This window comes from Muscardinus avellanarius (assembly GCF_963383645.1).
Source record: "Muscardinus avellanarius genome assembly, chromosome: 18".
Taxonomy (NCBI): Eukaryota; Metazoa; Chordata; class Mammalia; order Rodentia; family Gliridae; genus Muscardinus; species Muscardinus avellanarius.
Window position 1 is genome coordinate 38,114,835 of NC_137804.1, and position 26,015 is coordinate 38,140,849.

Sequence of the window (26,015 nt, forward strand, 5' to 3'; positions counted from 1 at the left end):
ACACACACACACACACACACACACACACACACACACACGGGCTTTGGGTATAGTTCAGCAGTAGAATGCCCCAGGGCTCAATCCCCGGTACCCATCCAATCCTAAAAAAAAAAAAAAAAGAGCTAGGCGTGGTGGCGCACACTTGTAATCCCAGCATTGAGGCTGAGACGGGAGGATCATGGTTCGAGGACAGCCTCAGCTACTTAGTGAGGCCCTCTGCAACTCAGTGAGACTCTGTTTCAAAATGAAGAATAAAAAATAGGGCTGGGGGTGTAACTTGGAGGTAGAATGCCCTTGGGCTCCATCCCCAGTACTGCCAAAAAAAAAAAAAAAAAAAAGGAGAGAGAGAGAGAGAGAGAGAGGAGAGGAGAGGAGAGGAGAGAGAGAGGAGAGAACGGTGGGGGTTGGGCCTGGGCAGGGGGTGAGGAATGAGTTAGGGACAAGGAGACAGTTCTGGAAATGGCTGGTGGAGGTGGCTACCCGGCAAGGTGAAGGCTCTCAGGGCCACTGAACTATCTGCTTAAAAATAGCTGGGCCGGGCTGGGCATGTAGTCCAGTGGTACATGCTTGCCTAGTGTGCAGAAGGCCCTGGCTTCCATGCTCAGCACCCCCTACAAAGCTAATATGGTACATTTTTATGTTATGTATATTTTGCCACAATAAAAAAGAAAACAAAAAACTAAATAAGCGCTTTAAATAAGAACACAAGCTGGGTGTGGTGGTCCCGCCTGTAAATATCACCACGGTGGAGGCTGAGATGGGAGGATCGCGGGCTCCAGGCCAGCCTCAGTGACTTCGTGAGGCCCTCAGCAACTTATCGAGAATGTTTCAAAATAAAAAACAAAAAGGGCTGCCGGGCGTGGTGGGCGCGCTCGTCATCCCCGCGCTTGGGAGGCGGAGACAGGAGGATCGCGCAGGTTCGAAGCCAGCCGCGCGCGCTGGCTTAGGAGACCCTGTTTCCAAATAAAAATGTAAAAGTAGGTCTGGGAGTGTAGCCCGGAGGTAGAAGGGCTTCCAGGAACCCCAGTACCGCCAAAAAAAATAAAAAATAAAAAGGGCTGGGGGTGTAGCCCAGAGGTGGAATGCCCCTGGAGTCCATCCCCAGTACATCAAAATCATCATTGTCGTCATCGAGAACACAGAGCCGGGCGTGGGGGGCACGCTTGTAATCCCCGCGCTTGGGAGGCGGACACAGGAGGATCGCGCAGGTTCGAAGCCAGCCTCAGCTACTTAGTGAGGCTCTCAGCAACTTAGTGAGACCCTGTTTCCAAATAAAATATAAAATAGGGCTGAGGGTATAGCCCGGAGGTAGAAGGCCTCTGGTTTCCATCCCCAGTACCGCAAAAAAAAAAAAAAAAAAACAAACCACAGACAGGGTTCTTTAGACAATATGTGTCCCAGACCTGAGCCTAATGCCCTAGTTCTCATAAGTCCCCTAGTCTCATATAATTTAATAATTTGCTTCTGGAAGGTTCTGGAAGAAGAGCGTCAGTGGATCATGGCTGGGCAGGAGGCAGGACGGGCTTTGCTCTTCTCCCGTCTCTGCAACGGCAAGGGCTTCTTGTTCCCATTTCTCAGGGCTAAATATAGCCCGGGGAGAGAAAGCCGTGCCCGCCAGCAAGACGAGGAACCTGGCTGTCACAGGGGCCGGCTCAGATGCGGACAGAATGGGGGCGAGGGGGAGAGGGGCAGCGTCACCAGGGAGGAGCCGCCAGGTCCCTTCCTGCCTTCCTGTGGACAGGCGGGACCCAGCAAGTCACACGGGGGCTTAGTCCCCTGCGGGGTCCCCAGAGGGGGCCTGTGTCATTCCTGTCCCCCAGGCAAGGAAGCTGAGGAGTGGCAGACATCACCCGCCACTGTCCCACTGTGGGACGCTACGCTGAGTCTTTCCCCAAACGTTGTTATAAGTCCTAATCCCCTGGGCCTGTAAATTAGACACGGGGTCTTTCCAGATGTCATCAAGCTAGGACAAGGCCATTAGGGTGGGCACCTCTTCTTGTAAGAACTGCATCCTTATAAAAACGGGACGTGGTGGTCCACACCTGTAATCCCAATACTTGAGCGGCTGAGACAGGAGGATTGCAGGTTCGAGGCCAGCCTCAGTAACTTAGACTCTCAGCAACTTCGAGAGACCTGGTTTCAAAGCTATAAATAAGCTGGGCATGGTGACAAGTGCCCACGTCCACGCCCAGCGGCAGAAAGAAACTGTGTGATCCCAATCCCATGCGGGGCACGGATGGCGCGGCTGTCCTTCTAACTTTCAACCAGCTGACCCCCCATCTTGGCCCCTTGTTACACTTGCAGAGCATTTGATGCTTATCACAACTGCCCACAAGAGCCGTAAGGGTGACACAGGATCCTGATCCAGCTCACGCTGCCTGGCACGTAGTGAGCGCCCAGAAAACGGTCCTCGAACGAATCTACGGCGGGGTCCTGGCAAAACCCTTCAATGCCTTTTATTTTACGATTTATCTTCCTCTAATTTTTTTTAAAGTATGGCTCATTCTGGAAAAAGGAAAAAAAAAGTAGAGAGGATGTTAAAAAAAAAAAAAAACTACTCAGCTCAGAGAACACCCAATTCCCCAGGATGTGAGACGGAAGCGAGACGGATGTGGCCATGAAAAGAAGCCAAAGTCTGACAGTGGTCTTGAGGGAGGCGCCCGTCCCAGTTCATACCCGCTACGGATCGCGTCACGACTGCAAATTATTTTTCCGAGTCCTCTTTGCCTCATTCGCTCTCAGAACCATCCCGGTTTGGGCGATGAGTGACACGGGCTGTCTGCAGCTCACTTCCCTCTGCCTCCTGAGCGCAGGAACCCCCGCCGGGCCCTGGCAGTGCAGTTCCACCCTCCGGATCGCCCTTCCCTGCGGTGATCGGTGGTCGCCTGGCTCCCAGCACCTGCCTTCAGGTCTTGTCAGGAGGATGGCAAGCCCTGTCCTCGACCGCCATCTCCTCCTCCTCTCTCCTCTCGCACCAACTAGCCCTAGCCCGTGGACTGGACACCTGTTTTGGCAAAGGAAAGCTTGGCCAGCCCACAGCCGACCGCGCACGTGTTCTGCCGGGGCCGTCTCTGCCCCTGCGGTAGACCTCGGGGCTGCAGCAGAGACTTCTGCCCGGACGCCCTCGGCACCTCGGGGTCACCATCTGCCCTTCTCTGGTGATCGCCGGCTTCCCGAGCACGGCTCCGGCCTGACGGGGCGCCTGCGCACAGGGGGACTCAGTGACCTCCCTGGATAGATGAGTGCTGATTCACAGTCCCCGCAAGACAAGTATCTGTGAGTGAGCAGAGCTTCAGGCCAAAGATGGGTCCAGGGATGATTTTCTGAGGGACTTGTACTTCTGAGCATCAACCAAACAGCTTTACTGTTTCCCCCACTGCCATTAACCAAGGGAAAGGAAGAGAGTAAAAGAAATGTACAGAGGAAAGTAGGGGCGGGGGAGGGAGGAGAGAAGAGGAGGAAGGGAACTATCGCCTCCTTCCTTCCTTCCTTCCTTCCTTTCTTTCTTTCTTTCTTTCTTTCTTTCTTTCTTTCTTTCTTTCTTTCTTTCTTTCTTTCTTTCCTTTCTTTTTTGGTGGTACTGGGGTTCCTGGAAGCCCTTCTACCTCCGGACTACACTCCCAGACCTATTTTATATTTTATTTGGAAACAGGGTCTCTTAAGCCAGTGCCTCTGGCTTCGAACCTGCACGATCCACCTGTCTCCGCCTCCCAAGCGCGGGGATTACAAGCGTGCGCCACCACGCCCGGCCCATTTTCCTTTCTTTTCTATTTTCATGGTTCTCGAGAGCGAATCCAGGGGGCATTCTACCTCTGAGCTACACTCCCAGACCTATTTTTGGTTTTCTTTTGAAAAAGGGTCTCCCTAAGCTGCTGAGGGCCTCGCTAAGTTGCTGAAGCTGGCCTCACATCTGTGATCCTCCTGTCTCAGCCTCCCAAGCAGTAGACGCGTGCCACCACGCTCAGCTTTTAAAATTTTGAGACAGCGTCTCCCTACGTTGTCCGGACTGTTCTCAATTTCCTGATCTTTCTGTCTCGGCCTCCCAAGTTGCTGGGATGACAGGTATGTGCCAGCAGAGCCAGCTAAATATTTTTCCATAATAGAAAGTAAATTGTCTTCGTTGTAGAAATATTTAAAGAGACAGAGAAGGATGGAAAAAAATAAAGCTTTTCGAATCTCATCATCTGAAGGCCATCTGGGTGTGGGGAACTCGAGGCTTTAAATTTTATTTACTTTTGATATTTATGCACTCGAGATTAGAGGTTCACTTTGCCTTGATTCCTTTTTACAAAACCTCAATTGCCCCCATTCGCCATCCTGTGGTAAGCGTGTCCCTGCCTCCTTAAAGATTCTCCGACAGATGATTTTTAATGGCAACATACCGGCCGGTCGTCTGGAAGGAGCACACGGTACTCAGCCAGGCTCTTACCGCCAGGCTCTTCACTGCGCCCAGTACTGCGCTGGGGAGCCGCGTGCGGTGGCGCGGGCTGTAATTTCAGTACTGGGGGGGGGGGCTGAGAGAGGAGGATGGCTGCAAGGCCAGCCTCAGCAACGTAGCGTGACACTGTTTCAAAACAGAAACTAAAAAGGGATGGGATGTAGCTCAGAGGTAGCATGGCCCTGGTCATCCCTCAGCACACCCTCCCCACAATATGTATCCAAATATGACGCCTTTTTGTACAAAGGACTTGAGAAGCTGCGGGGTTTGGAATCCACAGGGTCCTGGAACCAGTTCCCCTCCAGATACCGAGGGATGCCTACATTTGCCTAAAGAACAAAAGAGGTTATTTATGGGAGGCTGGGTGGGGGCAGGAATAGGGCTGGAGGGGCCAGGCACACATCTTTTCAGATCTATGCAGAACATTTTAAACACTCAGGGCAAGAATATCAACGAAGGCCATGTAATTATGTATCAATATTTATTTATTGGTACCAAGAATTAAACCTAGGGACTGTCTATCTTTGACCTACACTGCCAGCCCTTTTAATTTTTTGTTTGAAATAGGGTCTCTCTAGGTTGCTGGAACTCTTGCTACAGTGTGGAGGCCCTCAAACCTGTAGTCCTCCTGTCTCAGCCTCCCGAGGACTGGGATTACAGGCCTGTGCCACCAGTACTGGCTTATATAAATATTTAAAAGCTGCTAAATTAAATATGCTGTATGCTGGGCATGGTGGGGCAAGCTTGCAATCCCAGCGCTTGGGAGGCTGAGACAGGAGGATCACACAGGTTTGAAGCCAGCCTCAGCTACTTAGTGAGGCTCTCAGCAACCTAGTGAGACCCTGTTTCCAAATAAAATATAAAAAAGGTCTGGGAGTATAGCCCAGAGGTAGAAAGCCTCTGGGTTCCACCCCCAGTACCACACACACACACACACACACACACACACAAAGAGGTAGAATGCCTCTGGATTTAACCTAAAGTACCAAACAAGCAAACACAGAGTCACGCCTTCGACCCCGGGCAGGTAACCTCACCCTGAGGCCGCCCGGCCCTCCCCCAGCCATGCCCTCCCCACATAGGGGGTCCTGGGACCTAGGGCCCACATCTACCAGAAGCTTGGGCTCTGCTTTCTAGACCACACTGAGTTATCTGGGATCCTAGAATTTCCGCCCAAGCCCAGATTCCAGGGCCTTCCATGAGGTTACTCCCTCAGTCCATTTATACCCCCCCCCCCAGCCAGTCCTGTGGGCGCACACACACAAATCTCACGTGTGGGAGACTGAGGCAGTAGGCTCACAGGGTCAAGGCCAGCCTCGGCGAAGCAGCAAGACCCGCAACAACCTAATGGGCTGGGGTAGAGCTTGGAGGTAGAACGTCCCTGGGTTGAAACCCCAGCCACACACACACACACACACACACACACACACACACACACACACTGTCACACACACACTCACACACGTAAGTTTCTCAGAGGGCTGAGGGCAGCCAAGAGGTGGCTCTTGACGCAGCACGGCTGGAAGCTTACACGTGAAGTTGTATGTCCACACATTTGCGTGGAGTCCCCTGGGGAGACACAGCTGCAGACAGAGGTGCGGTCACGGCCCGGCCGGTTCAGCCCAGGCCTCCGCCCCACACAGGCGTCCTGACTCTGAATTCCACCCTGATCTTCTGAGTGGTTGAAGTATGTTAGTAAAGCAGAAACATAAAGCATATTTATGTTTTTTGTGTGTGTTACTGGGGGTGGAACCCAGGGGCTTTCTACCTCCGGGCTATACTCCCAGACCTATTTTATATTTTATTTGGAAACAGGGTCTCACTAAGTAGCTGAGGCTGGCTTCGAACCCATGCGATCCTCCTGTCTCAGCCTCCCAAGCGCGGGGATTACAAGAGTGCGCCACCACGCCTGGCTGGCATTCGACCTCTGAGCTAGACATCCAGCCCTGTCTGTCTGTCTATCATCTATCTGTCTGTCTGTCTATCTATCTATCATCCATCCATCCTCTCTACACATACCAGCAATGTCTAGCCCTTCCTTCCACTAAGCTTGTCTCATGACTACCCTATTGCTCTTTCTTACCTTGACCCATGATAATTTCCTGGCTCCTGTGTTTGACCATTTTTATGATGCTTTGTTCAAGCCTTCAATAAACCTTTAAATGCTGGCTGCAGGAAGACAGAATTGCCTGCATCCTCTCCAACCACCCCAAGAATGAAAAATAATTTTGGACCCCGAGTTGTTCATGCAAGGTATTTTATCAAGCAGCATCCGTGGTGACTAGTCCTACTCTATCTATTCAGAAATCTAAAATCATATCTAAACAGGCTCACAAGGAAAACCTACGCAGCCTTTTCTTAACCCTCTAGACCTCCACGGCCCGAGGGAACTTGTCTCACAGGTAGAGATCTGCTGGCAAGCCTCCAGCCCTGGAATCTTCAGAGGCCTGGTCCTTGGGCTGGATTTTCCAGACTGTGCTGAGGTCCATGTGCCCTGGTCCCAGAGGGCCACCTCCCCATTGCTCTGGCGGTCCACGCGAGGGGTCCCACAGTACCACTCACATTGTAGAGGAGATCGGTCCACCCTTCCATGGTGATACACTGGAAAACTGTGAGCACTGCAAACAGGATGTTGTCAAACTGAGTGATCCCGTTGTTGGGCCCTTCCCAGTAGGGCTGGCATTTGGTCCCATTGGGGCAGGTGCGGGCGGGCTCCTCTGTCCCACATGGAGCTGGAGACTCACCCTGAATGTCATCTATGAGAGGGAAGGAGCAGGGAAAACAAACTGAGAAGTAGGAGCCAGCACCCTTGTTAAAATAGCTACTGAGATGAACTTAGTATTTAAAAAAAATTAATGTTTGGCTTTATTGATCTATTTTTTTTTTTTTTTTTTGGTGGTACTGGGGATCCTGGAAGCCCTTCTACCTCCAGGAGACACTCCCAGACCTATTTTATTTTTGGAAACAGGGTCTCCTAAGCCAGCGCGCGCGGCTGGCTCTGAACCTGCGCAATCCTCCTGTCTCCGCCTCCCGAGCGTGGGGATTACGAGCGTGCGCCACCACGCCCGGCTATGATCTATTGTTTTCTAGCTCACTAATTTCTTCTCTAAGCTTAATTGTTCATCTTTTCCCGTTTTCTGTGGGGTTATTTAACTGTTTTTCCTCTTAAACATTTTAGCTAGATTAATTTCCTTTTAGGCTATAAATTTCCCTCAAAGAGTAGCTTTAGCTGCACCTTATGAATATCGTTAAGCACGATCGTCACTACTGTTAAAATATTTCCCAGTACCCACTATTATTTCTCTTTGACCTCATGAATGATTAATAAGTATCAAAAAGCCTTGTCATACATATGAAGAGAGAGAGAAAATAGTGTAAGGAGACGAGTGCAATGTGCCTAGCACCAACTCATCAACTCCTGGCCAATACTGTTTCATCTATATCTTCTCTACACATTTTGCCTTTCCCATTAGAATATGTCTAAAGCAAAGCTCAGACATGATATCATTTCCTCCAAAAAGAGAAACATCTCTTGATTTCTAAGTGCTTTTAGAGGTTTCTCTGTCACTGATTTCTGGCCGAACTGCATTGTGATGGTAAGTTCTGATATTGGGCATTAAGCCTAGGGGCGTTCTACTTCCAGCCACATCTCGGGTCCTTTCTAGTGTTTACTTTGAAACAAGGTCTTGATAAATGGCTGGGGCTGACCTCGAAACCGCATTCCTCCCGTCTCAGCCCCTGACATCATAGGGGGTAACAGGCATGTGCCACTGTGCCCGGCCAGAAAATATCTTTTGTATTTTCCCATTCTTTTAAGCTCTGCTGAGGCGCGCCTGTGATCCGCGCTGTAATCGATGTTGGTGCGTGTGCCGAGTGGACGTTTGGCCCAGCGTGCTTCACACAACCCTTAGGACAAACGTGTCCACTGAATGGTGTCATTCTTCTGAAGTCTTGCTGATTTCTTTTTCTCTCCTTTTTGACATGCTTTGGGCCCAGGGAGCTGTTCTGGGGGCGAGAGACACCAGTACACACAGTCTCTACCCTCGCCTAAGGGTAAGGAACAGGCGCTGAGCTTTCTTCCCAAACAGCAGGAGGCCGGCTGAAAGTGCCAGAAGGAGAGCGGAGCGTGCCAGCGGATGCCCCTTTCGCAGGAAACCCAAGACAGCTTCCTGAGGAAGCAGCAGCTGGGCTGGGCGCTAAAGGTTAGGTCCAGACCCCAACCTCCACGTTCTGGTAGATCCACGCTGGGTCTGAAAGAGCTCTATTCAGAAAGTGACACTTTTGAAGGTTAAAATAGTAAAAAATAAAAAAGAGTGCTATGTCCAACAAGAAAACAAACAGCGGGATGTGTAAGCCCAGGCTTCCCACTCAGCAAAAATACATCTGAATGTATGTACCGCGGGCTTTGCGGTACCAACGGCCATTCCAAGTTGGGCATGTCGCGGGGAGAAACAGCTCTGAATGAGCAAATCCTTCTGGCCTTTCAAGGATTTCCAGTCTAGATTGCTGGAATGCCTTCCCTATTTACACTGGACGTCTACTTCATAAACACAGGAGGGGAGGCAAACGGCAAGCTCCTTTAAACACACTGCTCGGGCTGGGCGTGGTGGGCACGCTTGTAATCCCCGCGCTTGGGAGGCGGAGACAGGAGGATCGCGCAGGTTCGAAGCCAGCCGCGAGCGCTGGCTTAAGAGACCCTGTTTCCAAAAATAAAGTTTATTTTAAAAAAAAATAGGTCTGGGAGTGTAGCCTGGAGGTAGAAGTAGGCTTCCAGGAATCCCAGTACCACCAAAAAAAAAAAAAAAAAAAAAAAAAAAGAAAAAGAAAAAGAAAAAGAAAAGAAAAGAAAAAACAACACACTGCTCGGGGAGGGGGTGATGGGAAGAAACCCTAGGATCCTATAATAAACTATAATAAACATGTACAGTTGGCTGGGAAGGTCTCTTCCTTTTCCTATTTATTTATTTATTTATTTATTATTTATTTGCAGTACTGGGGATGGAACTCAGGGGCATTCTACCTCTGAGCTACACCAGCAGCTTTAGTTTTTATTCTTTATTTTGAAACCGGGTCTCACTGAGTTGCAAACAGCCTAAGTAGCTGAGGCTGTCCGCGAACCGCGATCCTCCCGTCTCAGCCTCCCGAACGCTGGGATCACAAGCGTGCGCCACCACGCCCGGCTTCGAGATCTCCTCTTTCTAGAACCTTCTTGATGTGCATCTTGTATCCAAGTCTGGGTGAATTCCTAAACCTTTTGTGTTAGCTTGATTAACTCAGGGACTCCCTGAATTTTTAGATTTGGGGGTGGTATATGGACAGACTCTCCTATTAGCCTTAATGGTTATAAATAAGGAGTGTCTCATTCCTCCAAGGATTTTGGAAGCTCCCGGGAAACAGGCAGCCTTTGACTTTGTCTCCGCGTTTCCCTCAGAGTTCAGGGTGGCGCGGGGCGTGCAGGAACTGGGCTCCCATTAGCGAGTTAGATCCAGAACAGAGCTATCTTTAGCAGTGCGGCCAGCGGTGGTGTTGACTGCACCCTACCAACCCCTCAGCCCCCGACACGACGCACTGCGAAGGCTGCGTCTAGAAACACAACCATCCAGAGAGTCTGAGAAATTTGGTTATAAATACATTTTAAAATTAACCTGCTGCTGGGGTGTCTGTATATATATCTGTCTCTTACTCACACGTCTTGTATTTTTAATTGTGTTTCAGTCATCCCCCCAAATTGAGGCTTCCTACCCTCCAGCTGCTCCGCCCACCCACGCCTGTCCCCCCACAACCCCACTCAGACCCAAGCTAGCCCAGTGGGGCTTCTCCTTTAGGGAATCTTGGATAGAAAAAACTTCACAAAAGCCTAGGACCCAGGAGTCCTGGTTTCTCTGCTTGTGCTGATATTTCTGAGCGGCCCCCCCATTTCCACCTGGGTGCAGAAATAGATCTGCCTCAATTAACACCTTCTTCATCGGGGAAAGAAATAATTAGGCCATTCCGTATTGAGCGAACTTGGTAAGCCCAGGAGAGGAGGAGAACGGAGAGGCAAGGTGGGGGTGGGGGGACGCAAGAGCACCCTCCCCTAAACCTCAGGCTTCTGGGATAAACCTCCCCCCTGGGTTTTCCTCCTCTGGGAGGCGTGGGGACAGGTCTCAGGAGTGCCACTCGGGGTCACTGGGTGGAGAAGGTGGGGGCGAGCCATCTTCCATGCCTGCTTTCTCCCAACTTCTCCCCACTGGGTCCCACTGTTGTTCCATCCACGCCCTCAATTCGCAGCTCCCGGGGAGGCCACGCAGCCGCAGCCGCCGGCCGCACCCATGGCAGCTGGCCCAAACACTGCAAGGCGGACCCTCCCTACTGGACTGCTTCTGTTTCTGGGGCTTCAGGGAGCAAGCAGCGGGAGTCAGGACTGAGTGGAAACGCAGCCAAAAGGGATTCAGTCTCTGAACAGCTGGCAGCACTGCTCCCTCTGCAGTGGGGTTTGGAGCTGAGAACCACAGGGTCTCTGGTCTGCCCCGGCTCCCCAACCTCGGATTCCCCAAGACCCAGGCACTGCAGAGGAGTTCTGATTGGGTAGAGCAAACTGCATGCAGGATTATGATTGGATGAGTACAGTCAGGTGCTTGATCCTGATTGGATGGAGCCAGCCACATGCTAGGTTCTGATTGGATGGGGCTAGCTAGGTTCTAGATCTTGACTGGATGGAATCAGCCACATGCCCTATTATGATTGCATGGTGACAGACCTGGATTTTAGGTTCTGATTGGGTGGGGATGGCCCGAGGTTCTAGGTTCTGAGTGAATTTACCAGCCCGGTGCTCAGTTCTGACTGGACGAAGTCTGCCAAGTGCTAGGTTTTGATTGGATACAGCCAGTTCTGGTTTTAGGTTTTAAGTGGGTGGGGCCAGCCCTGAGCTCTAAGTTCTGAGTGAATCGGGCCAGCTTGGGATGCTAGGTTCTGATTGGGTGGGGACAGCTGGGTGCTATGTTCTGATTGGACAGGTCCAGAATTCTCAGTTGGAGTATCTTCTGGCATACCCCGGTGACCAGAAGGGTCCGTCCTGTACTCACCTGTCCTACTGGGTAAGGCGTCAATCATTACCCACAAAGCAGGCAGGCAGGGCAGGCAGGAACCTTTCCCGGCTACACGGCCCTTCCCTCTGGAGCACAGGCTGAGCTCCGAATGGAGTCCTGCCCTTCCCCTGGGCTTCTACGTGACCGCGAAGCCCACTCTAGCCAGCCGGATACTGGGCGTCGCTGCCCTCCCACGCCCGAGAGGTCAAGCGGAGGCGCACCCCAGCTTCCTGGCCACTCGGCCCAGGGCGTGGCTCTGCGCTGTCTCCCAGAGATGCCAATGGGGCGGGCTGCCCGCAGGAGTAAGCTGCTCGCAGCACATCCTCACTAAATGGCACCCCTCCATCTCACACCCCAGTGGCAGTTCCCAGGCAACTCCCAAAGGATCCAGTCCCCCCGGCCCCCGGCCACCCCACCCCGGGAATCCCAGCCCAGCAGTGCAGCAACAGCCAAGCCCTGGGGGCAAGTCCAGCGGCTGCCTTCCCTGCGGGGGTCTTTCCTTCCCTTCCCTGCTGGGGGGGGGGGTCCTTTCACTTTCCTTTGCGGTGCTGGGGCTGGAACCCAGGCCCTCAGGTGTGCTGGGCCAGCACTCCATCACCGAGTTACACCCCAGTCCTTTGCAGCGGGCCCTTTGGAAAAAGGCTCCCCACTTCCAGAAGAAAGAGTGAACCCCCTGCCCGTCCCTCCCGGGCGCTTGCTCCCCAAGGGAGGAAATGAGGAGCGGCGCACCATGCAGCTTGCACCTACCTGTCCCCTCTTCAAAGCAGGTGGTATGAAATTTTCCCATATAAAATTCTAACCCTATGATTGCAAAAATAAGGATTGCAAAAAACAGGAGGAGGCCTATCTGGAGCAGGGGGATCATCGCCTTCATGATGGACTTCAGGACGACTTGTAAACCTAGGGAGACAGAGAGAGGCCCCAGGCCGTGAGCGGGGGAGCGGGAGGGGTGGGGAGGAGGAGGATGGAGAAGGACCCACAGGCTGGTACTAAAATAAGAGGGACAGCCCAAATGTGTAAAAAAGTTCATTTAACTTTAAAGTCTTTTTTTTTTTTTCAGTACTGGGGATTGAACCCGAGGGGGCATTCTACCTCTGAGCTACACCCCCAGCCCTATTTTTTAGTTTTTATTTTGAAGCAGGATCTCACTAAGTAGCTGAGGCTGGCTGTGAACCTGCAACCCTCCTGTCTCGGCCTCCCAAGTCCTGGGATGACAAACGTGCGCCACCACGCCGGGCTTCTCTAAGGTGTTTTATGAAGGTGTTTAACATAGACCATTTCACCTGATCGTCTTTTGAGGCTAGAAGAGGCAGGTACTTTCTTCTTTTGAGGATGGAAGCGGCAGATACTTTCTGAGCCATTTGGGGTATATTGAATACTTTTACCCAGAAGGGCATGCTTTTTTTTTTTTTTTTTTTTTGTATTGAGGATTGAACAGGGTCTCACTTAAGTTGCTGGGGCCTTGCTAAATTGCTGAGGTTGGCCTCAAATCTGTGATCCTCCTGTCTTAGCCTCCCAAGTACTGGGATAACAAGCAGTGTCATCACACCTGGCTGGGCACATCTTTTAAAATTTTTTTTTTCCTGCTAAGCAGGCGCATCTTTTCCTACTTTACATAAGGGCACCCTACAGGCTGGGCGCAGCTCTGCAGAGAACAGCAGCCAGCATCTCGGCTGAGTCCCAAGGAACCAGACTCCACATCGTCTCATCTGCTTCTAGCAAGAAGCCCCCAGCCGGGTGCAGTGAAACGTCACTTTCATTCAACAGATGCAGGAAGCGGCTCAGAGAGGGGGCCGGCCCTTCTGGGCCGCGGAGGGGCAGAGCTGGAATTTCACCCCAAATCCACACGGCTTGAAGCTCAAGCCCCTCTTTTCTTTTTTCTTGTACTAGGAATTTGATCCAGGGGTATTCTACCTCTGAGTTGCATTCCTGCCCTATTGTATGTATGTATGCATGTATGTATGTATGTATGTATTTGCGGTACTGGGGATGGAACCCAGGGGCATCTGACCACCAAGCTACACCCCCAGCCCTATTTTTATTTATTTATTTATTTATTTATTTATTTATTTATTTATTTTTGCGGGTCTGGGGATGGAACCCAGGGGCATTCGACCTCCGAGCTACACCTGCTGCCCTAATTTTTTATTCTTAATTTTCTGAAACAGGGTCTCACTGAGTTGCAGAGGGCCTAAGTACCTGAGGCTGTCCGCGAACCGCGATCCTCCTGTCTCAGCCTCCCAAATGCTGGGATTACAAGCGTGCGCCACCACACCCGGCTTATTTTATATTTATTTATTTATTTATTTATTTATTTATTTATTTATTTATTTTTTGGTGGTACTGGGGTTCCTGGAAGCTCTTCTACCTCCGGGCTATACTCCCAGACCTATTTTTACATTTTTATTTGGAAACAGGGTCTCCTAAGCCAGCGCACGTGGCTGGCTTTGAACCTGTGCGATCCTCCTGTCTCTGCCTCCCAAGAGCGGGGATTACAAGTGTGCGCCACCACGCCTGGCGATTCTCCTTTTTTTTTTTAATAAAAAGTATTTAATCATTTTAGGACTGAGGTTATTTGGAAACAGGAGCTCACTAGATTGCTGAGGGCTTTGTTAAATTGCTGAGGCTGTCCTTGAACTTACGATCCTCCTGTCTCAGCCTCCCAGATACTGGGATTACAGGTGTGTGCCACCATGCCCAGCACGTGGTAAATACTTTATAAATTATCTTTACTATTATTATTACTGTTATTATTGTCAAATGAGGCAGTTGGTCAGAGGCAGCATTGTTACGTTTCATTTTGCTCCCAGGATTCTTTTCCTTGCTGGGGGTGGAGCCCAGGGCCTTTTGCATGCTGCGCCGCTGGCTGCACCCCAGCCCTTGCTTTTGCTGGTTGCAACAGAGCCTATGCTGGGCCCTGACCTACTGCTGGGAGCAGGAGGGAGAGAGCGAGCCTCGTCCCTGTCCACCTGTGAGGATTCTCTGAGCCGTGGACTTCTCCTCTGTGACCTGGGTGTTCACCAGGTGATTGTCAAGACGAAATCGGAGAGTGTATGTAAAGCTTCTTCCTCAGGGCCCAGTATACAGCAGGCACTCAATAAATGGAAATGAAGCTTTGCTGCCAGCATCGCCACCCGTCCAGGTTTGGAGTCACACTGGCTAATTCCTGGCTTGAGCAGTTCTCAACCCTGCGCGTCTGCTCTGGTTTTTCTGCCCCTCGGAGCCTCCGCTTCCCCCTCTGGAAGGTGGCGCCCTCCCCCTGCCCTGCCGGGGTGTGGCGCCCGTTGGGCAGGAGGTGCTCCTGTCAGTGAGGGGCGAGGCTGCCGGCTGCTCTCAGGAGCTCAACTAGACCTGCAGCCAGGTTCCCGAGGGGGGGGGGTCCCCAAGAGAGCTAAAGGGACTGTGACACAGCTGGGGCCCCTGAGGAGCTCTGCAGAAGGAAAATGGGGGCTCCCGGGACCCCTGAGAACAGCCCGCCGCGGGTGCAAAAACTCACGCACTTGGGATTCCGGACACCAGCTTGAGCGGCCGCAGCACTCGAACTGCCCGGAGGGTCCGCAGGTCAAACTCTGTCCCCACGGTGGCCAGGATGCTGGAAGAGAGAGCAGAGTGGAGAACGGGCGGCCAGGGCTCTGGTCCCGTGCCCCCGCCCGCCGGAGACCACACAGGCGGCCCGGCATCTCTGGGCCTCAGTCCCGTCGCTGTCAAGTGGCGTTAACAGATCCTGCCCCGCGGGAGAGGAAGGTGATTATGAAGCCCCAAACCGGTGTACGATTCAGCCTCTATGGGTGACACGTTTGAACTCTGTCATGGCAGGGCATGGTGGCGCACACCTGTCATCCCAGGACTTGGGAGGCTGGAACAGGAGATTCGCAAGTTCGAAGCCAGCCTCAGAAACATAGTAAGGCCCTCTGAAACTTAGCAAAATTCTGTTTCCAAATAAGATAATGATACTAAAATAGAGCTGAGGGTGTGGTCAGAGGTAGAATGCCCCTGGGCTCAATCCCCAGCCACACACACACACACACACACACACACACACACACACACACCTCATAGCTAGAATAGATCCCGGGGAGCCTGGGCCCTGGAGAAGGGAGGGCTGGGGGAAATCGCAAACCCTTCGGGTCCCAGGGCTCCTTACAAAGCGTCATGAAAGCAGTTCAATATTAAAAGCCCAGCAACCTGGGTTCAAATCCCAGCTCAGCCGCTCCCCAGCTGGGCGACTTCGTGGTTCCGGCCTCAGTTTGTGACTTCAACAGCACACACTCAGGGGATTCTTAGGATTTTCTGGGCACGGTGGAGCACACCCGCCATCCCGAGGCTTGAAAGGCTAAGAGGAAGATCACAGGTTCGAGACCATCCTCAGCAACAAGACTGTGTTTCAAAATAAAAATTACAAAGGGCAGGGGGTATAAGCTTCCGGGTAGAATGACCCTGGGTTCAATCCCCAGTACAAAAAAAAAAAAAAAGAGATTCTGAGGATTAGGTGAATGGATACTCGTGAGGCAATCTGGACTTCTGGTTCCAGGCACACAGACAGTTGGACAGTTTTCTCTGCTACTTAGAAATAAATGGAAGAACAATATATAGATGTGCCCTGCCCATGTGGACCAGCTGGCATCTGCCTAGCCCGGGGATAGTCAGCCCCCCCCCCCCGTATTTGTCTGTCTGTCTGTCTACAGTACTGGGGTTGAACCAAGGGGTGTTCCGCCACCGAACCACACCCCAGTCCTTTCTATTTTTTTATTTTGAGACAGACTCTTGCTAAATTGTCCAGGCCGCCCTCAAAGCTGCAGACTTCCTGTCTCAGCCTCCCAGCTATTGGGATTACAAGCGTGCACCACCGCACCTGGCTCTGAAATATTATTTTTTTATTTTTGCGGGTCTGGGGATGGAACCCAGAGGCATCCGACCTCCGAGCTACAACCCCTGCCCAATTTTTTTATTCTTTATTTTGAAACCAGGTCTCACTGAGTTGCGGAGGGCCTCACTAAGTAGCTGAGGCTGTCCGCGAACCGCGATCCTCCTGTCTCAGCTTCCCGAATGCTGGGATTACAAGTGTGGGCCACCATGCCCAGCTTGAAATATTATTAATAAGACATTTGACCCATTATTTCTTTGAAACCCAGTGCATATTCTGTGCTTACTGTGCACAATTTAAACTCTCAAAGGCCACATGTGGCTGGCGATGATGGTTTTAGGAAGTCCAAGTCCAGAGAAATAGACATTCAAGTCAAGGTTTAAAGAAGCCAAAGGGTGAGCCAGAGGCATATGCCAGAGGAACAGTAGGCAGAGGGGATGGCGGGTGCAGAGGTCCTGTGGCTGGGCTAGCCTGGTGCACGGGGGGGTCGGCGAGGAGGTTATTGAGGCTGGGGGGCGCAGGGTAGTGGAGGGGCCAAGGGCAGGGGGTGATGGGCGCAGGTGGCACGGGCCCTCATGGACCCTGAAGAAGGTTTTCACTTTTGTTCTGAATAAGGTGGGAGCCATAGAGGGTTCTGAGCTGAGGACAGGGAGACATAATCTGGCTTATATTAAACTATAATCCCAAACCGGGTGTGGTGGCGCACACTTGTAATCCCAGCATCTGGGAGGCTGAGACAGGGGGATCTAGGTTCGCAGCCGGGCTCAGCTACTTAGTGAGGCCCTCTGCAACTTAGTGAGAGACCCTGTTTCAAAATAAAGAATAAAAAATAGGATTGGGGTTGGAGCTCAAAGGTAGAATGCCCCTGGGTTCCATCCCTGGCACTATATATATATAAATAATCCCACGAGGTGAGGTTAGGAGCTGGAGCCTGGGGAGGGCACTCAGTCGGTCCAGGTATCAAGGAGGGGTCTGAGCCGCCGGCAGGAAACCCCGCCTGTAGCATGGCAGCCTCAGCACTGAGCGGTGAGAAGCTTCACCCCGGGGCAGGAGCAAGAGCAGAGAGGCGGTGCCAACCAGGACCGCAGCACGGGGCCCAGATCTAGGGCACAGGTAGAAACCCTCGGACCTGCAGCTGGCGGACCCTCTTTGTTTCCACCATTGTGCGAGCTTTTCCTTAACGTGCCCAAGCCTCTGAGATGGGGATACCCCGTCTTCCCTCAAGTCCTGCGCAATCCCAGTGGCCACCCAAGACGAACCCTTCTCACCCCCATTCCCGGAAGGATGGGGAGGAGTTAGAGCAAGGGGGAAGGGAAGGCGTTCGTTTTGGTGCTGGGGAAGGAACCCAGGACATCCGACTTCCACCCTCAGCCCTCACTAAGTCGATGCACTGGCCTCACACCTGCAATCCTCCTACCTCAGCCTCCTGAGATCCGGGATAACCGGCATGTGCCGCCGCACCCGGCTCGGGGAAGGCTTTCCTGGCTGAGCATGTGAAGGATGGAGGCGCGGGCGGAGCTGGTGGCTGGAGGAAGGAGGAGCAGCCCAGAGGCTGAGGAGATGAATCTTGCCCCATGGGTGGTGGCAGCCATGTGAGGTTTGGGGGCAGAGGAGGGTGTGCTCAGCGGGCCAGCCTGAGAGCCGAGAGGCGGATGGGGTGGTGAGGAGATTGGGGTGCTGAGGCCGGGTGGGGTTGGGAGGAGCCGTCGAAGCCCACCACATGCACCTGCGTCCTGGCCTCAACAGTTTGAGTCCCAGCTCACGGAGGAGGGAGCTTAAGCCCCAGGAAGTTAATAATGTGTGGAGCCGGCGTCGTGGCGCAGCCTGCAGTCTAAGAACTTGAGAGGCTGAGACAGGAGGACCGTAGGCTCGAGGCCCACCTCAGCAGCTGAGCAAGCCCTATCTCCAAAATTTAAAGGGCTGGGGGTGTGGCTCAGAGGTAGAATGCCCCGGGGTTCAATCTCTAGTACCCAAAATAAATAATAAATAAGTAAATCCAAACTCCACCGTGACGCCAGGGTCCTGAGCACTTTGGCCAGCTGACCACCCGGTCCGGTGCCCAGGACTGTGCGGGGCCAGCGTTCTCCTGCCTCCTCCCCGCCCAGCTCAGGCTCTGCTTCCCGCAGGGGGCTTTCTCGCCTTCCCAGCCAGCCACTTTCTGGAATTATACTTAAGTTGTATTTACTCCGTTCCCTCCTCTAGAATTTAGTTCCTGGAGGACACAGACATCTTTCCTTTCCTGGTAGTACCCAAAGCGGCAGTTATGGCTTACAGGCACTGGATAAAACAAAACAAAAATGTGGTACTGGGAATTGAAACCAGGCACACTCTCGATTTTGAAACAGGAGCTCCCTAAGTTGCAGAGGCTGGCCTCACACTGGCGATCCTCCTGTCTCAGCCTCCCAAGCCTGAGATTCCAGGTGTGTGCCACCACAGTTAGTTTATATTTATATTTCAAGGGAGAGAAGTCAACGATATGTCCCTTAGTTTCAGAGTGGCACTGCCCTCTGTGGTAACTACTGGCCAAATGCATAAATTTTAAATATCCACTTAAATGAAAATTTAATTTAAATTAAATGAACAATTTGGTTGTGCCAGTTACATTCTAAGTGCTCCGTAGTCCCGTGTAAGCGCCCACGCGGAGAGCCACACCAGAAGACACGGAGGTTTCCCTGCTCCACAGCACACCCCCGTCAAAGAGGCCCAAACCAGCCCACAGTCTCCTTTCCCAGGATTCCCTGCAACTCGCGCCCGTAGTCCGCCTTCCCAGGATTCCCTTGGGGGAGTGCTGGCCACATGACCATGTCACGATCCTAATGCTTTGGCGAAAGGGTCCCCGTGTCTCAGAGCCCCTCCTCTTCCTGTTCTTGGCCTGGTGCTTTGGTGACCACCCGGGACGCCCAGGCCATCTTGGCATGGAGGCGGCCGTCTTGGGGCTGTGAGGAAAGTTTTGGAGTGAAGATGGAGTGGGAAGAGAGGAAGGGTCCCTCGGAGGCCTGGCCAAGCCCCCGGATTGTGAAAAGAGACGGCCTTCCTGGTGCGGGAGAGCCGGGCCGCCTGGCTTCACATTCGCACCCCTTCAGCAGCTGCGTGGCCTTGGGAGGCCCTGCAGCTCTCTGGGCCTCACTGTCCTGAGTGTGAAATGGGACGAAGCGAGGCCTCCCTTGGGCTGTGGGGCTTCCGTGACTGACTCAGAACCGTGCCCAGCATTTGGTGAGCTGTGTGTGTGTGTGTGTGTGTGTGTGTGTGTGTGTGTGTGTGTGTTACTAGGGGTGGAACCCAGGGGCTTTTCTACCTCCGGGCAACACTCCCAGACCTATTTTATACTTTATTTGGAAACAGGGTCTCACTAAGTTGCCGAGAGCCTCACTCAGTACCTGAGGCTGGCTTCGAACCTGCGCCATCCTCCTGTCTCAGTCTCCCCAGTGCGGGGATTACAAGCGTGCGCCACCGCGCCTGACTCTGCCTTTTTTTATTTTGAAACAGGGTCTTGCTAAATTGTGGAGGCTGGCCTCGAACCTGTGCTCCCTCCTGCTGCAGCCTCGTCGGTCCTGGGATTACGGGCGTGCGCCATCACACCTGCTTCTCCATTCTTTAAGTTTCCCTTCCCTTGTCAGGGTGTGCCTGTTGTTTACGCTCCGGAACCTTCACCAGGGGGTGTTGTGTTCTGTTTTCCCTTTTGCTGTCAGGGAACCCAGGCCCAGGGGGTAACTTGACTGACTGTGTCACACGCGGTGCCCGGGTCCTGAGTCTGACTTTCCCCTATCCACTGATGCCACCTCTGGTTAACAGCACTGCCCCTCACCTTCCCCAGCCGAGCTCGTGCAGCCTCTATATTGGGTGTGGGGAAGGAGCTCAATTTTCTCAGCTGGTTAGAAGTTAAGGCGTCAACTAAATATTTACGGAGGAACAATTATCACGTGCTGTGTGGGTGGGGAGAGAAGCCTGCGCAAGGCCCTGGGGTCGGAGGCAGAATACCAGCTGAGAGGGCGGGTGGGGGCTGCAGGACGAGGGGGAGGTGGCAGCGATGCTGGAAGGCCCGGAAGCCTAACTTCAGGGAAGGCTCCCTGTCCTGCACTCTCTCCTGCGAGCAGATAGCCCAGCAGGGCACCATCTTGAGAGCAGAGGGCAGCCTCCGCCAGATTCCACCCAATGTGCCCTGATCTTGGACGTCTCAACCTACAAAACTACGCAGACTAGCCGGGCATGGCGCACGCTTGTGATCCCAGCATTCGGGAGGCTGAGACCTGGAGGATCCTGGTTCGCGGACAGCCTCAGCTACTTAGTGAGGCCCCCTGCAACTCAGTGAGACCCGGTTTCAAAATAAAGAAGTAAAAACAGGGCAGGGGGTGTAGCTCGGAGGTCAAATGCCCCTGGGATCCATCCCCAGACCCACACACACACAAAAACAACTATGCAGACTTCTTTTTTTTTTTTTTTTGGTGGTACTGGGGTTCCTGGAAGCCCTTCTACCTCCGGGCTACACTCCCAGACCTATTTTTACATTTTTATTTGGAAACAGGGTCTCCTAAGCCAGCGCGCGCGGCTGGCTTCGAACCTGCGCGATCCTCCTGTCTCCGCCTCCCAAGCGCGGGGATTACAAGCGTGCGCCACCACGCCCGGCTTGCAGACTTCATTTTTTAATAAATGACCTAGGCTCAGGTATTGCTTGTAGCAGCAGAGACGGATGGACACACCTGGCCATGCCCTACTTGGGAGAACGACTTCTGAAATCCCTTTGGAAGCCGCCAGTGCAGACGCTGGGTTAATTTCTTAGCTCACGGGCTTCTTTGCAGCGCTCTTTGCTGTCCTTCCTCCCTCCCTCCCTTCCTCCCTTCCTTCCTTCCTTCCTTCCTTCCTTCCTTCCTTCCTCATGCTCCTGTTTCCTTGTGCCCTTCTAATCTATTTGCATCTTTTTCCCTCCACGAGGCACACGGATGTCATGCCTAATTCAGTCCCACGGGAGCGCGTTCTTCCAAAAACACGTGTTTCATTCTGAGTGTGCATATTTTTAACCGACAGACACAGGATGAGGTTAGGCACATTCTGGTGTCCGTTTTCAGCCATGTTGTTAAGCCCCATCTGGGATGATCTGCTGGATACACAGTCTGGGGCTCCCGTTGGCCAGGGGCTACACGGGTGTGTCGCTGCACCGGCACAGAGGCTGCTGGACTGAGCGGCCGCCTCGCCCAGCGCGGACCCAGGAGGCCCTCCTGCAGGGGTGCGGGATGTGGCTGCTGCGGGCCTCAGCCCTGTCCTCACCGTATCCTCGGGTCCCCACCAATCCAACCAATTGTGGATTGAAAACCTGCGGGGAAACTGGATAGACACCCTAAGAACGAAAACGGAGCCCTCCTCCCCTGCACAAAAGTCAACTCGGGACAGAGCAGAGGCTTAGAAATGAAACCGGACACTTCTGCCAGAGGAGGGCAGAAGACCAACTTCCCAACATAGAGCTGGCAGAGACCTTCACAATAAGACCCCAAAGCTCAGGAAATAAACATGAAAATCATTAAGTCAAAAAGCTTCTGTGCAGTGAGAGACACAGTCAGGAGTCTGGAGGGAGAGCTGCAGACGGGAGAGTCCTTGCCAGCTGCTCACCTGGCAGGGGACTAGTATCGAGGCTATCCAAAGACCTCAAGAGATTAACACCAAAGAACCCGAACAGTCCAATTGAAAATGGGCAATTGAACCGAACAGACATTTCTCAAAAGAAGAAATATACACGGCCCACAGATACAGAAAAAAAAAAAGTTCAGCCGGGCGTGGTGGCGCACGCTTGTCATCCCAGCATTCGGGAGGCCGAGACCGGAGGACCGCGGTTCCCGGACGGCCTCAGCTACTTAGTGAGGCCCTCTGCAACTCAGTGAGACCCGGTTTCAAAATAAAGAATAAAAAATAAGGCAGGGGGTGTAGCTCGGAGGGCGAATGCCCCTGGGTTCCATCCTTAGTACCTCAAAAAAAAAAAAAAAAAAAAGTACATATACACAGTGGAATCTTACTCAGCCATGAAATGAGGGACAAAACCGTCGCTTGCAGGAAAATGGATGGAACTGGAGAATCTTGAGCCAAGTGAGATCAGCCAGGCTCAGAAAGTCAAGGGGCTGTCACATGTGGAGGGGCCTTAGGTAAGTGACGTCAGTGCAGTGGAAGGGAAACCGAGAACTGAGGAAGGAGCAGTTCAAAGGAGGTGAGCGGCTTCACTGCCAACCTCCCCAGCGAGTGTGGGGCGGGGGCGGGGCTAGAGACAGGGGCGTGGCTAGAGACAGGGCGTGGCTAGCGGCGGGGCGTGGCTAGCGGCGGGGCGTGGCTAGCGGCGGGGCGGGGCTAGCGGCAGGAGCGCACCAAGTGTGGTGTGCGCTGTATCACTGGATGTCACTACGATGTATAATTACACTGCATCGATAAAAATATTTTAAAAAGCAGGTTTTGGTAAAAATTTGCATCTGTCCTGAATGTGTGGGCTTTTATTTTCTTGTCATGATTCCCTAAGCAGTGCAGTGCGATGCATCAAGTCTCCAGAGATGACTTAAGGTCTACAGGAGGACTGCGTAGCTTCTGTGCAAACACTCCACCATTTACACCAGGGGCTGGGTACCTCTGTGGGATCATGGAGGGTCCCGGAAGCTCCCCACGGATACCGAGGGCCGCCGCTGGGGGCGCCACCCCTTTCCGCACTCCTACCACTGGAGCAAGAGCCCCCGGCCTCGAACCCGCTGGCCTTGGCTAGTCACTGTCTCAGCGACCCAGTGCTTGGGAAGCCGAGGCAGGATGGGCAGAGCTTGAGACCAGTCTCAGCAACTTGGCGAGGCTCTTAGCAACTTAGCAAGAACCTGCTTCAAAATAAGAAAGGCTGGGGACGTAGCTTGGAGGTAGGATGCCCTGAGCTCAACTTCCAGGACCCCAAAAAACAAAACAAGAATGCAGATAGACGGTTTAGGGCATTGCTCAGTGGTTAGTGTGAGGCCCTGGGCTCCATCCTGGCACAACAATAAAATAAAAACACTCATGGTAGACACCTGTCATCCCAGTACTTGAGAGGCTGGGACAGGAGGGTCCCGGGTTCAAGGCCAGCCTCAGCAACGTAGTGAGACCCTGTTTCAAAATAAAAAATAAATAGGTTGGGGCATAGCTCAGAAGTAGAATGCCGCTGGGCTCAATCCTCAGCACCACACGCGTGTGCACACACACACATACACACACACACACACACCTTCGAACCTGTGCGATCCTCCTGTTTCCGCCTCCCAAGCGCGGGGATTACAAGCGTGTGCCATCACGCCCAGCTCAAAACAAAAAATTTTAAAAATAAAAATAAAGGACTGGTGTTTATAGCTGGGAAGTAGCTTGCCCCTGGGTTCAACCTCTAGCAACACACACACACACACAGAGGAATATTAATGATGCTAATAACAACACTACAGCCACTTGGCCGCAGGATGACTGTAACCGCCGACAGCACGCCTTGGCCCTTAGAGCCTGTTTGTCATTGTTTACTGTCCACAGCACAGCTGTGGTCCTGCCCTGCCAGTTGTTATTCTCAACGACTTTTAAATAATAAGTTGCTAAACACTTGGACAACCTCGCAGGTAGACGCCATCCTCCTCGTTTTATGATGCCCGCCGGGCACAGAGCGGAGGGGGCGCCGCCCAGGGTGCTCAGCCTGGAGCCCGGCACCTGCCCTCCAGGTCTCCATCCTCACAGGGCGCGGCGCCCACGGGATCCAGGGCTCCTTTGCCTGAAGCATCTGAGCTTTAGGAGTTGGGGGTCAGAGCCACCCCGCACCCGGCTGCGCACCCATCTTCCGCCTTTCTTCCCTTCACTTGGAGTTTTACCGCTTCCGTGAGGTCTCCCTAAGCGCTGAACCTTCCGCACAGAGCGGTTTGCCTGTTGTTTGGCTTTTACAGTAAAGGATTGAGCAGAGGCACATTTTTCTACTTTAGTTTCTACTTTTGTGGCTCCTGAGGTCCTCTTAAAGCGCAGTGTTTTCTTAAAGAAAAAAGGAACAGGACCCAGGCGTGGCGGTGCACACCCGTAATGCCAGGACTCGGGAGGCTGATACAGGAGGATCGCAGGTTCAAGGCCAGCCTCAGCAACCTAGCGAGACCCTGTTTCAAAAGAAAAAATGAAAAGGGCTAGGGGTGTAGCTTAGAGAAAGAATGCCCCTGGGTTCAATCCCAAGAAAGGGATGAGGAGAGAGGGAGGGAGAGACGGGGGGATGGAAGGCAGCTCCCGCCTGCCGGCCGCGCGCCTGGCTTCTGTAATCGCCACGCTCCCGTGGACAGGTCAGATCACGCAACCTCCCAGATCCAGATCCGAAAGGCTGAGTCACCGCCCAGCCCACGCAGCCGGCCTTGCACTCGCTGGGTCTCCGGCCAGCGCCCCACTCCCTTCCAAGCACAATCACCCTTCGGGGCCACGGGGGGCGGCCTCAGGCTCTGCGTGGACATCGCATCGCACGGTGCTCATGGCCTAGTACTTGCGCAGAACCTCCGCACACCCACCCATGATCCCAAGTCTTCTCCAGGTGACAGGACGCCTGATACAATGTCAATGCCATGCTCGCCTGTATTTTAGGGAATAATGATAAGGAAAAATGTACATATTCAGTTCAGATGCAAATTTTTTTTTCCTTTGGTGGTCCCGGGGATTGAACCCAGAGGCGTTCTACCTCCAGGCTCCACCCCAGCCCCTCTTTCTTTACTTCCTTCCTTCCTTTTTTTTTTTTTTTTTTTTTGAAACAGGGTTTTGCTAGGTTTGCTAGGCTTGCTAAGTTCCTGAGGCTGGCCTCGAACCTGCAATCCTCTTGTCTCAGCCTCCCAAGTACTGGGATTACAGGCAAGTGCCACCTTACCCAGCTAATGTGGAGTGAATTTAATAAAGTAATAACTAGAGATGGAGGAGACGCGGCAGAGGGTCAGGTCCAGCTCAGGGACACCCGGCAGGGGAGAAAGGAACCCTGCCTGCTGATCTCTTACCCCATTTTAGCCTCAACCATCTTCTCCCAATGTGGCAACAATCAGCAGTCCATGCATGCAATCTGCCACTCCAGAGCCCCGTTCGTGGGTGCTCCGATCCTGGTGGCTGGTGCAGAGGGGCCAGTGTTGAGCTTGGTTTCAGGGTGGCATTATTGGGAGGTGGTGGTACCTTTAAGAGGTGGGGCCCAAACCCAGCTTGGTGCTGCACCCCTGGTAAACCCAGTACTTGGGAGGCAGAGACAGGAGGACCACAGGTTCGCAGCCAGCCTCAGCAACCTAGCAAAACCTTCCACGACTCAGTGAGACCCTGTTTCAAAATAAAGAATAAAAAATAGGGCTGGGGGTGTAGCTCGAAGGTAGAATGCCCCTAGGTTCCATCCTCAATACCAAAAATAAAATAAATAAATAAATAAATAAAATTAAATAAAAAGGGGTCAGGCATGACGATGCAGTTTGTAATCCCACTACTTGGGAGGCTGAGAGCGGAGGATCACAGATTTGCCGGCAGCCTCAGAAACTTAGCAAGGCCCTCTGCAACTTAGTGAGACCATGTTTCAAAATAAAAACCGAAACAGAGCTGGGGGTGTAGCTTGGAGGTAGAATGCTCCTGGGTTCAACCTCTAGCAACACACACACACACACACACACACACACACACACACACACAC

At 52.7% G+C, this 26,015-nt stretch overlaps 1 protein-coding gene across 1 annotated transcript in view; it reads right to left on the reverse strand.

The window, feature by feature from the left end:
* Positions 1–26,015, reverse strand: part of CACNA1A (calcium voltage-gated channel subunit alpha1 A) — a gene marked incomplete at its 3' end in the record, with an annotated part of 264,971 nt that overhangs the window by 115,050 nt on the left and 123,906 nt on the right. The window contains exons 5-7 of the mRNA XM_080715384.1: positions 15,006–15,097; positions 12,253–12,405; positions 7,001–7,194 (exon numbers count right to left, since the gene is read on the reverse strand). Coding sequence (XP_080571510.1) covers positions 7,001–7,194; positions 12,253–12,405; positions 15,006–15,097 — 439 coding nt within the window. The remainder of the gene's footprint in view (positions 1–7,000; positions 7,195–12,252; positions 12,406–15,005; positions 15,098–26,015) is intronic.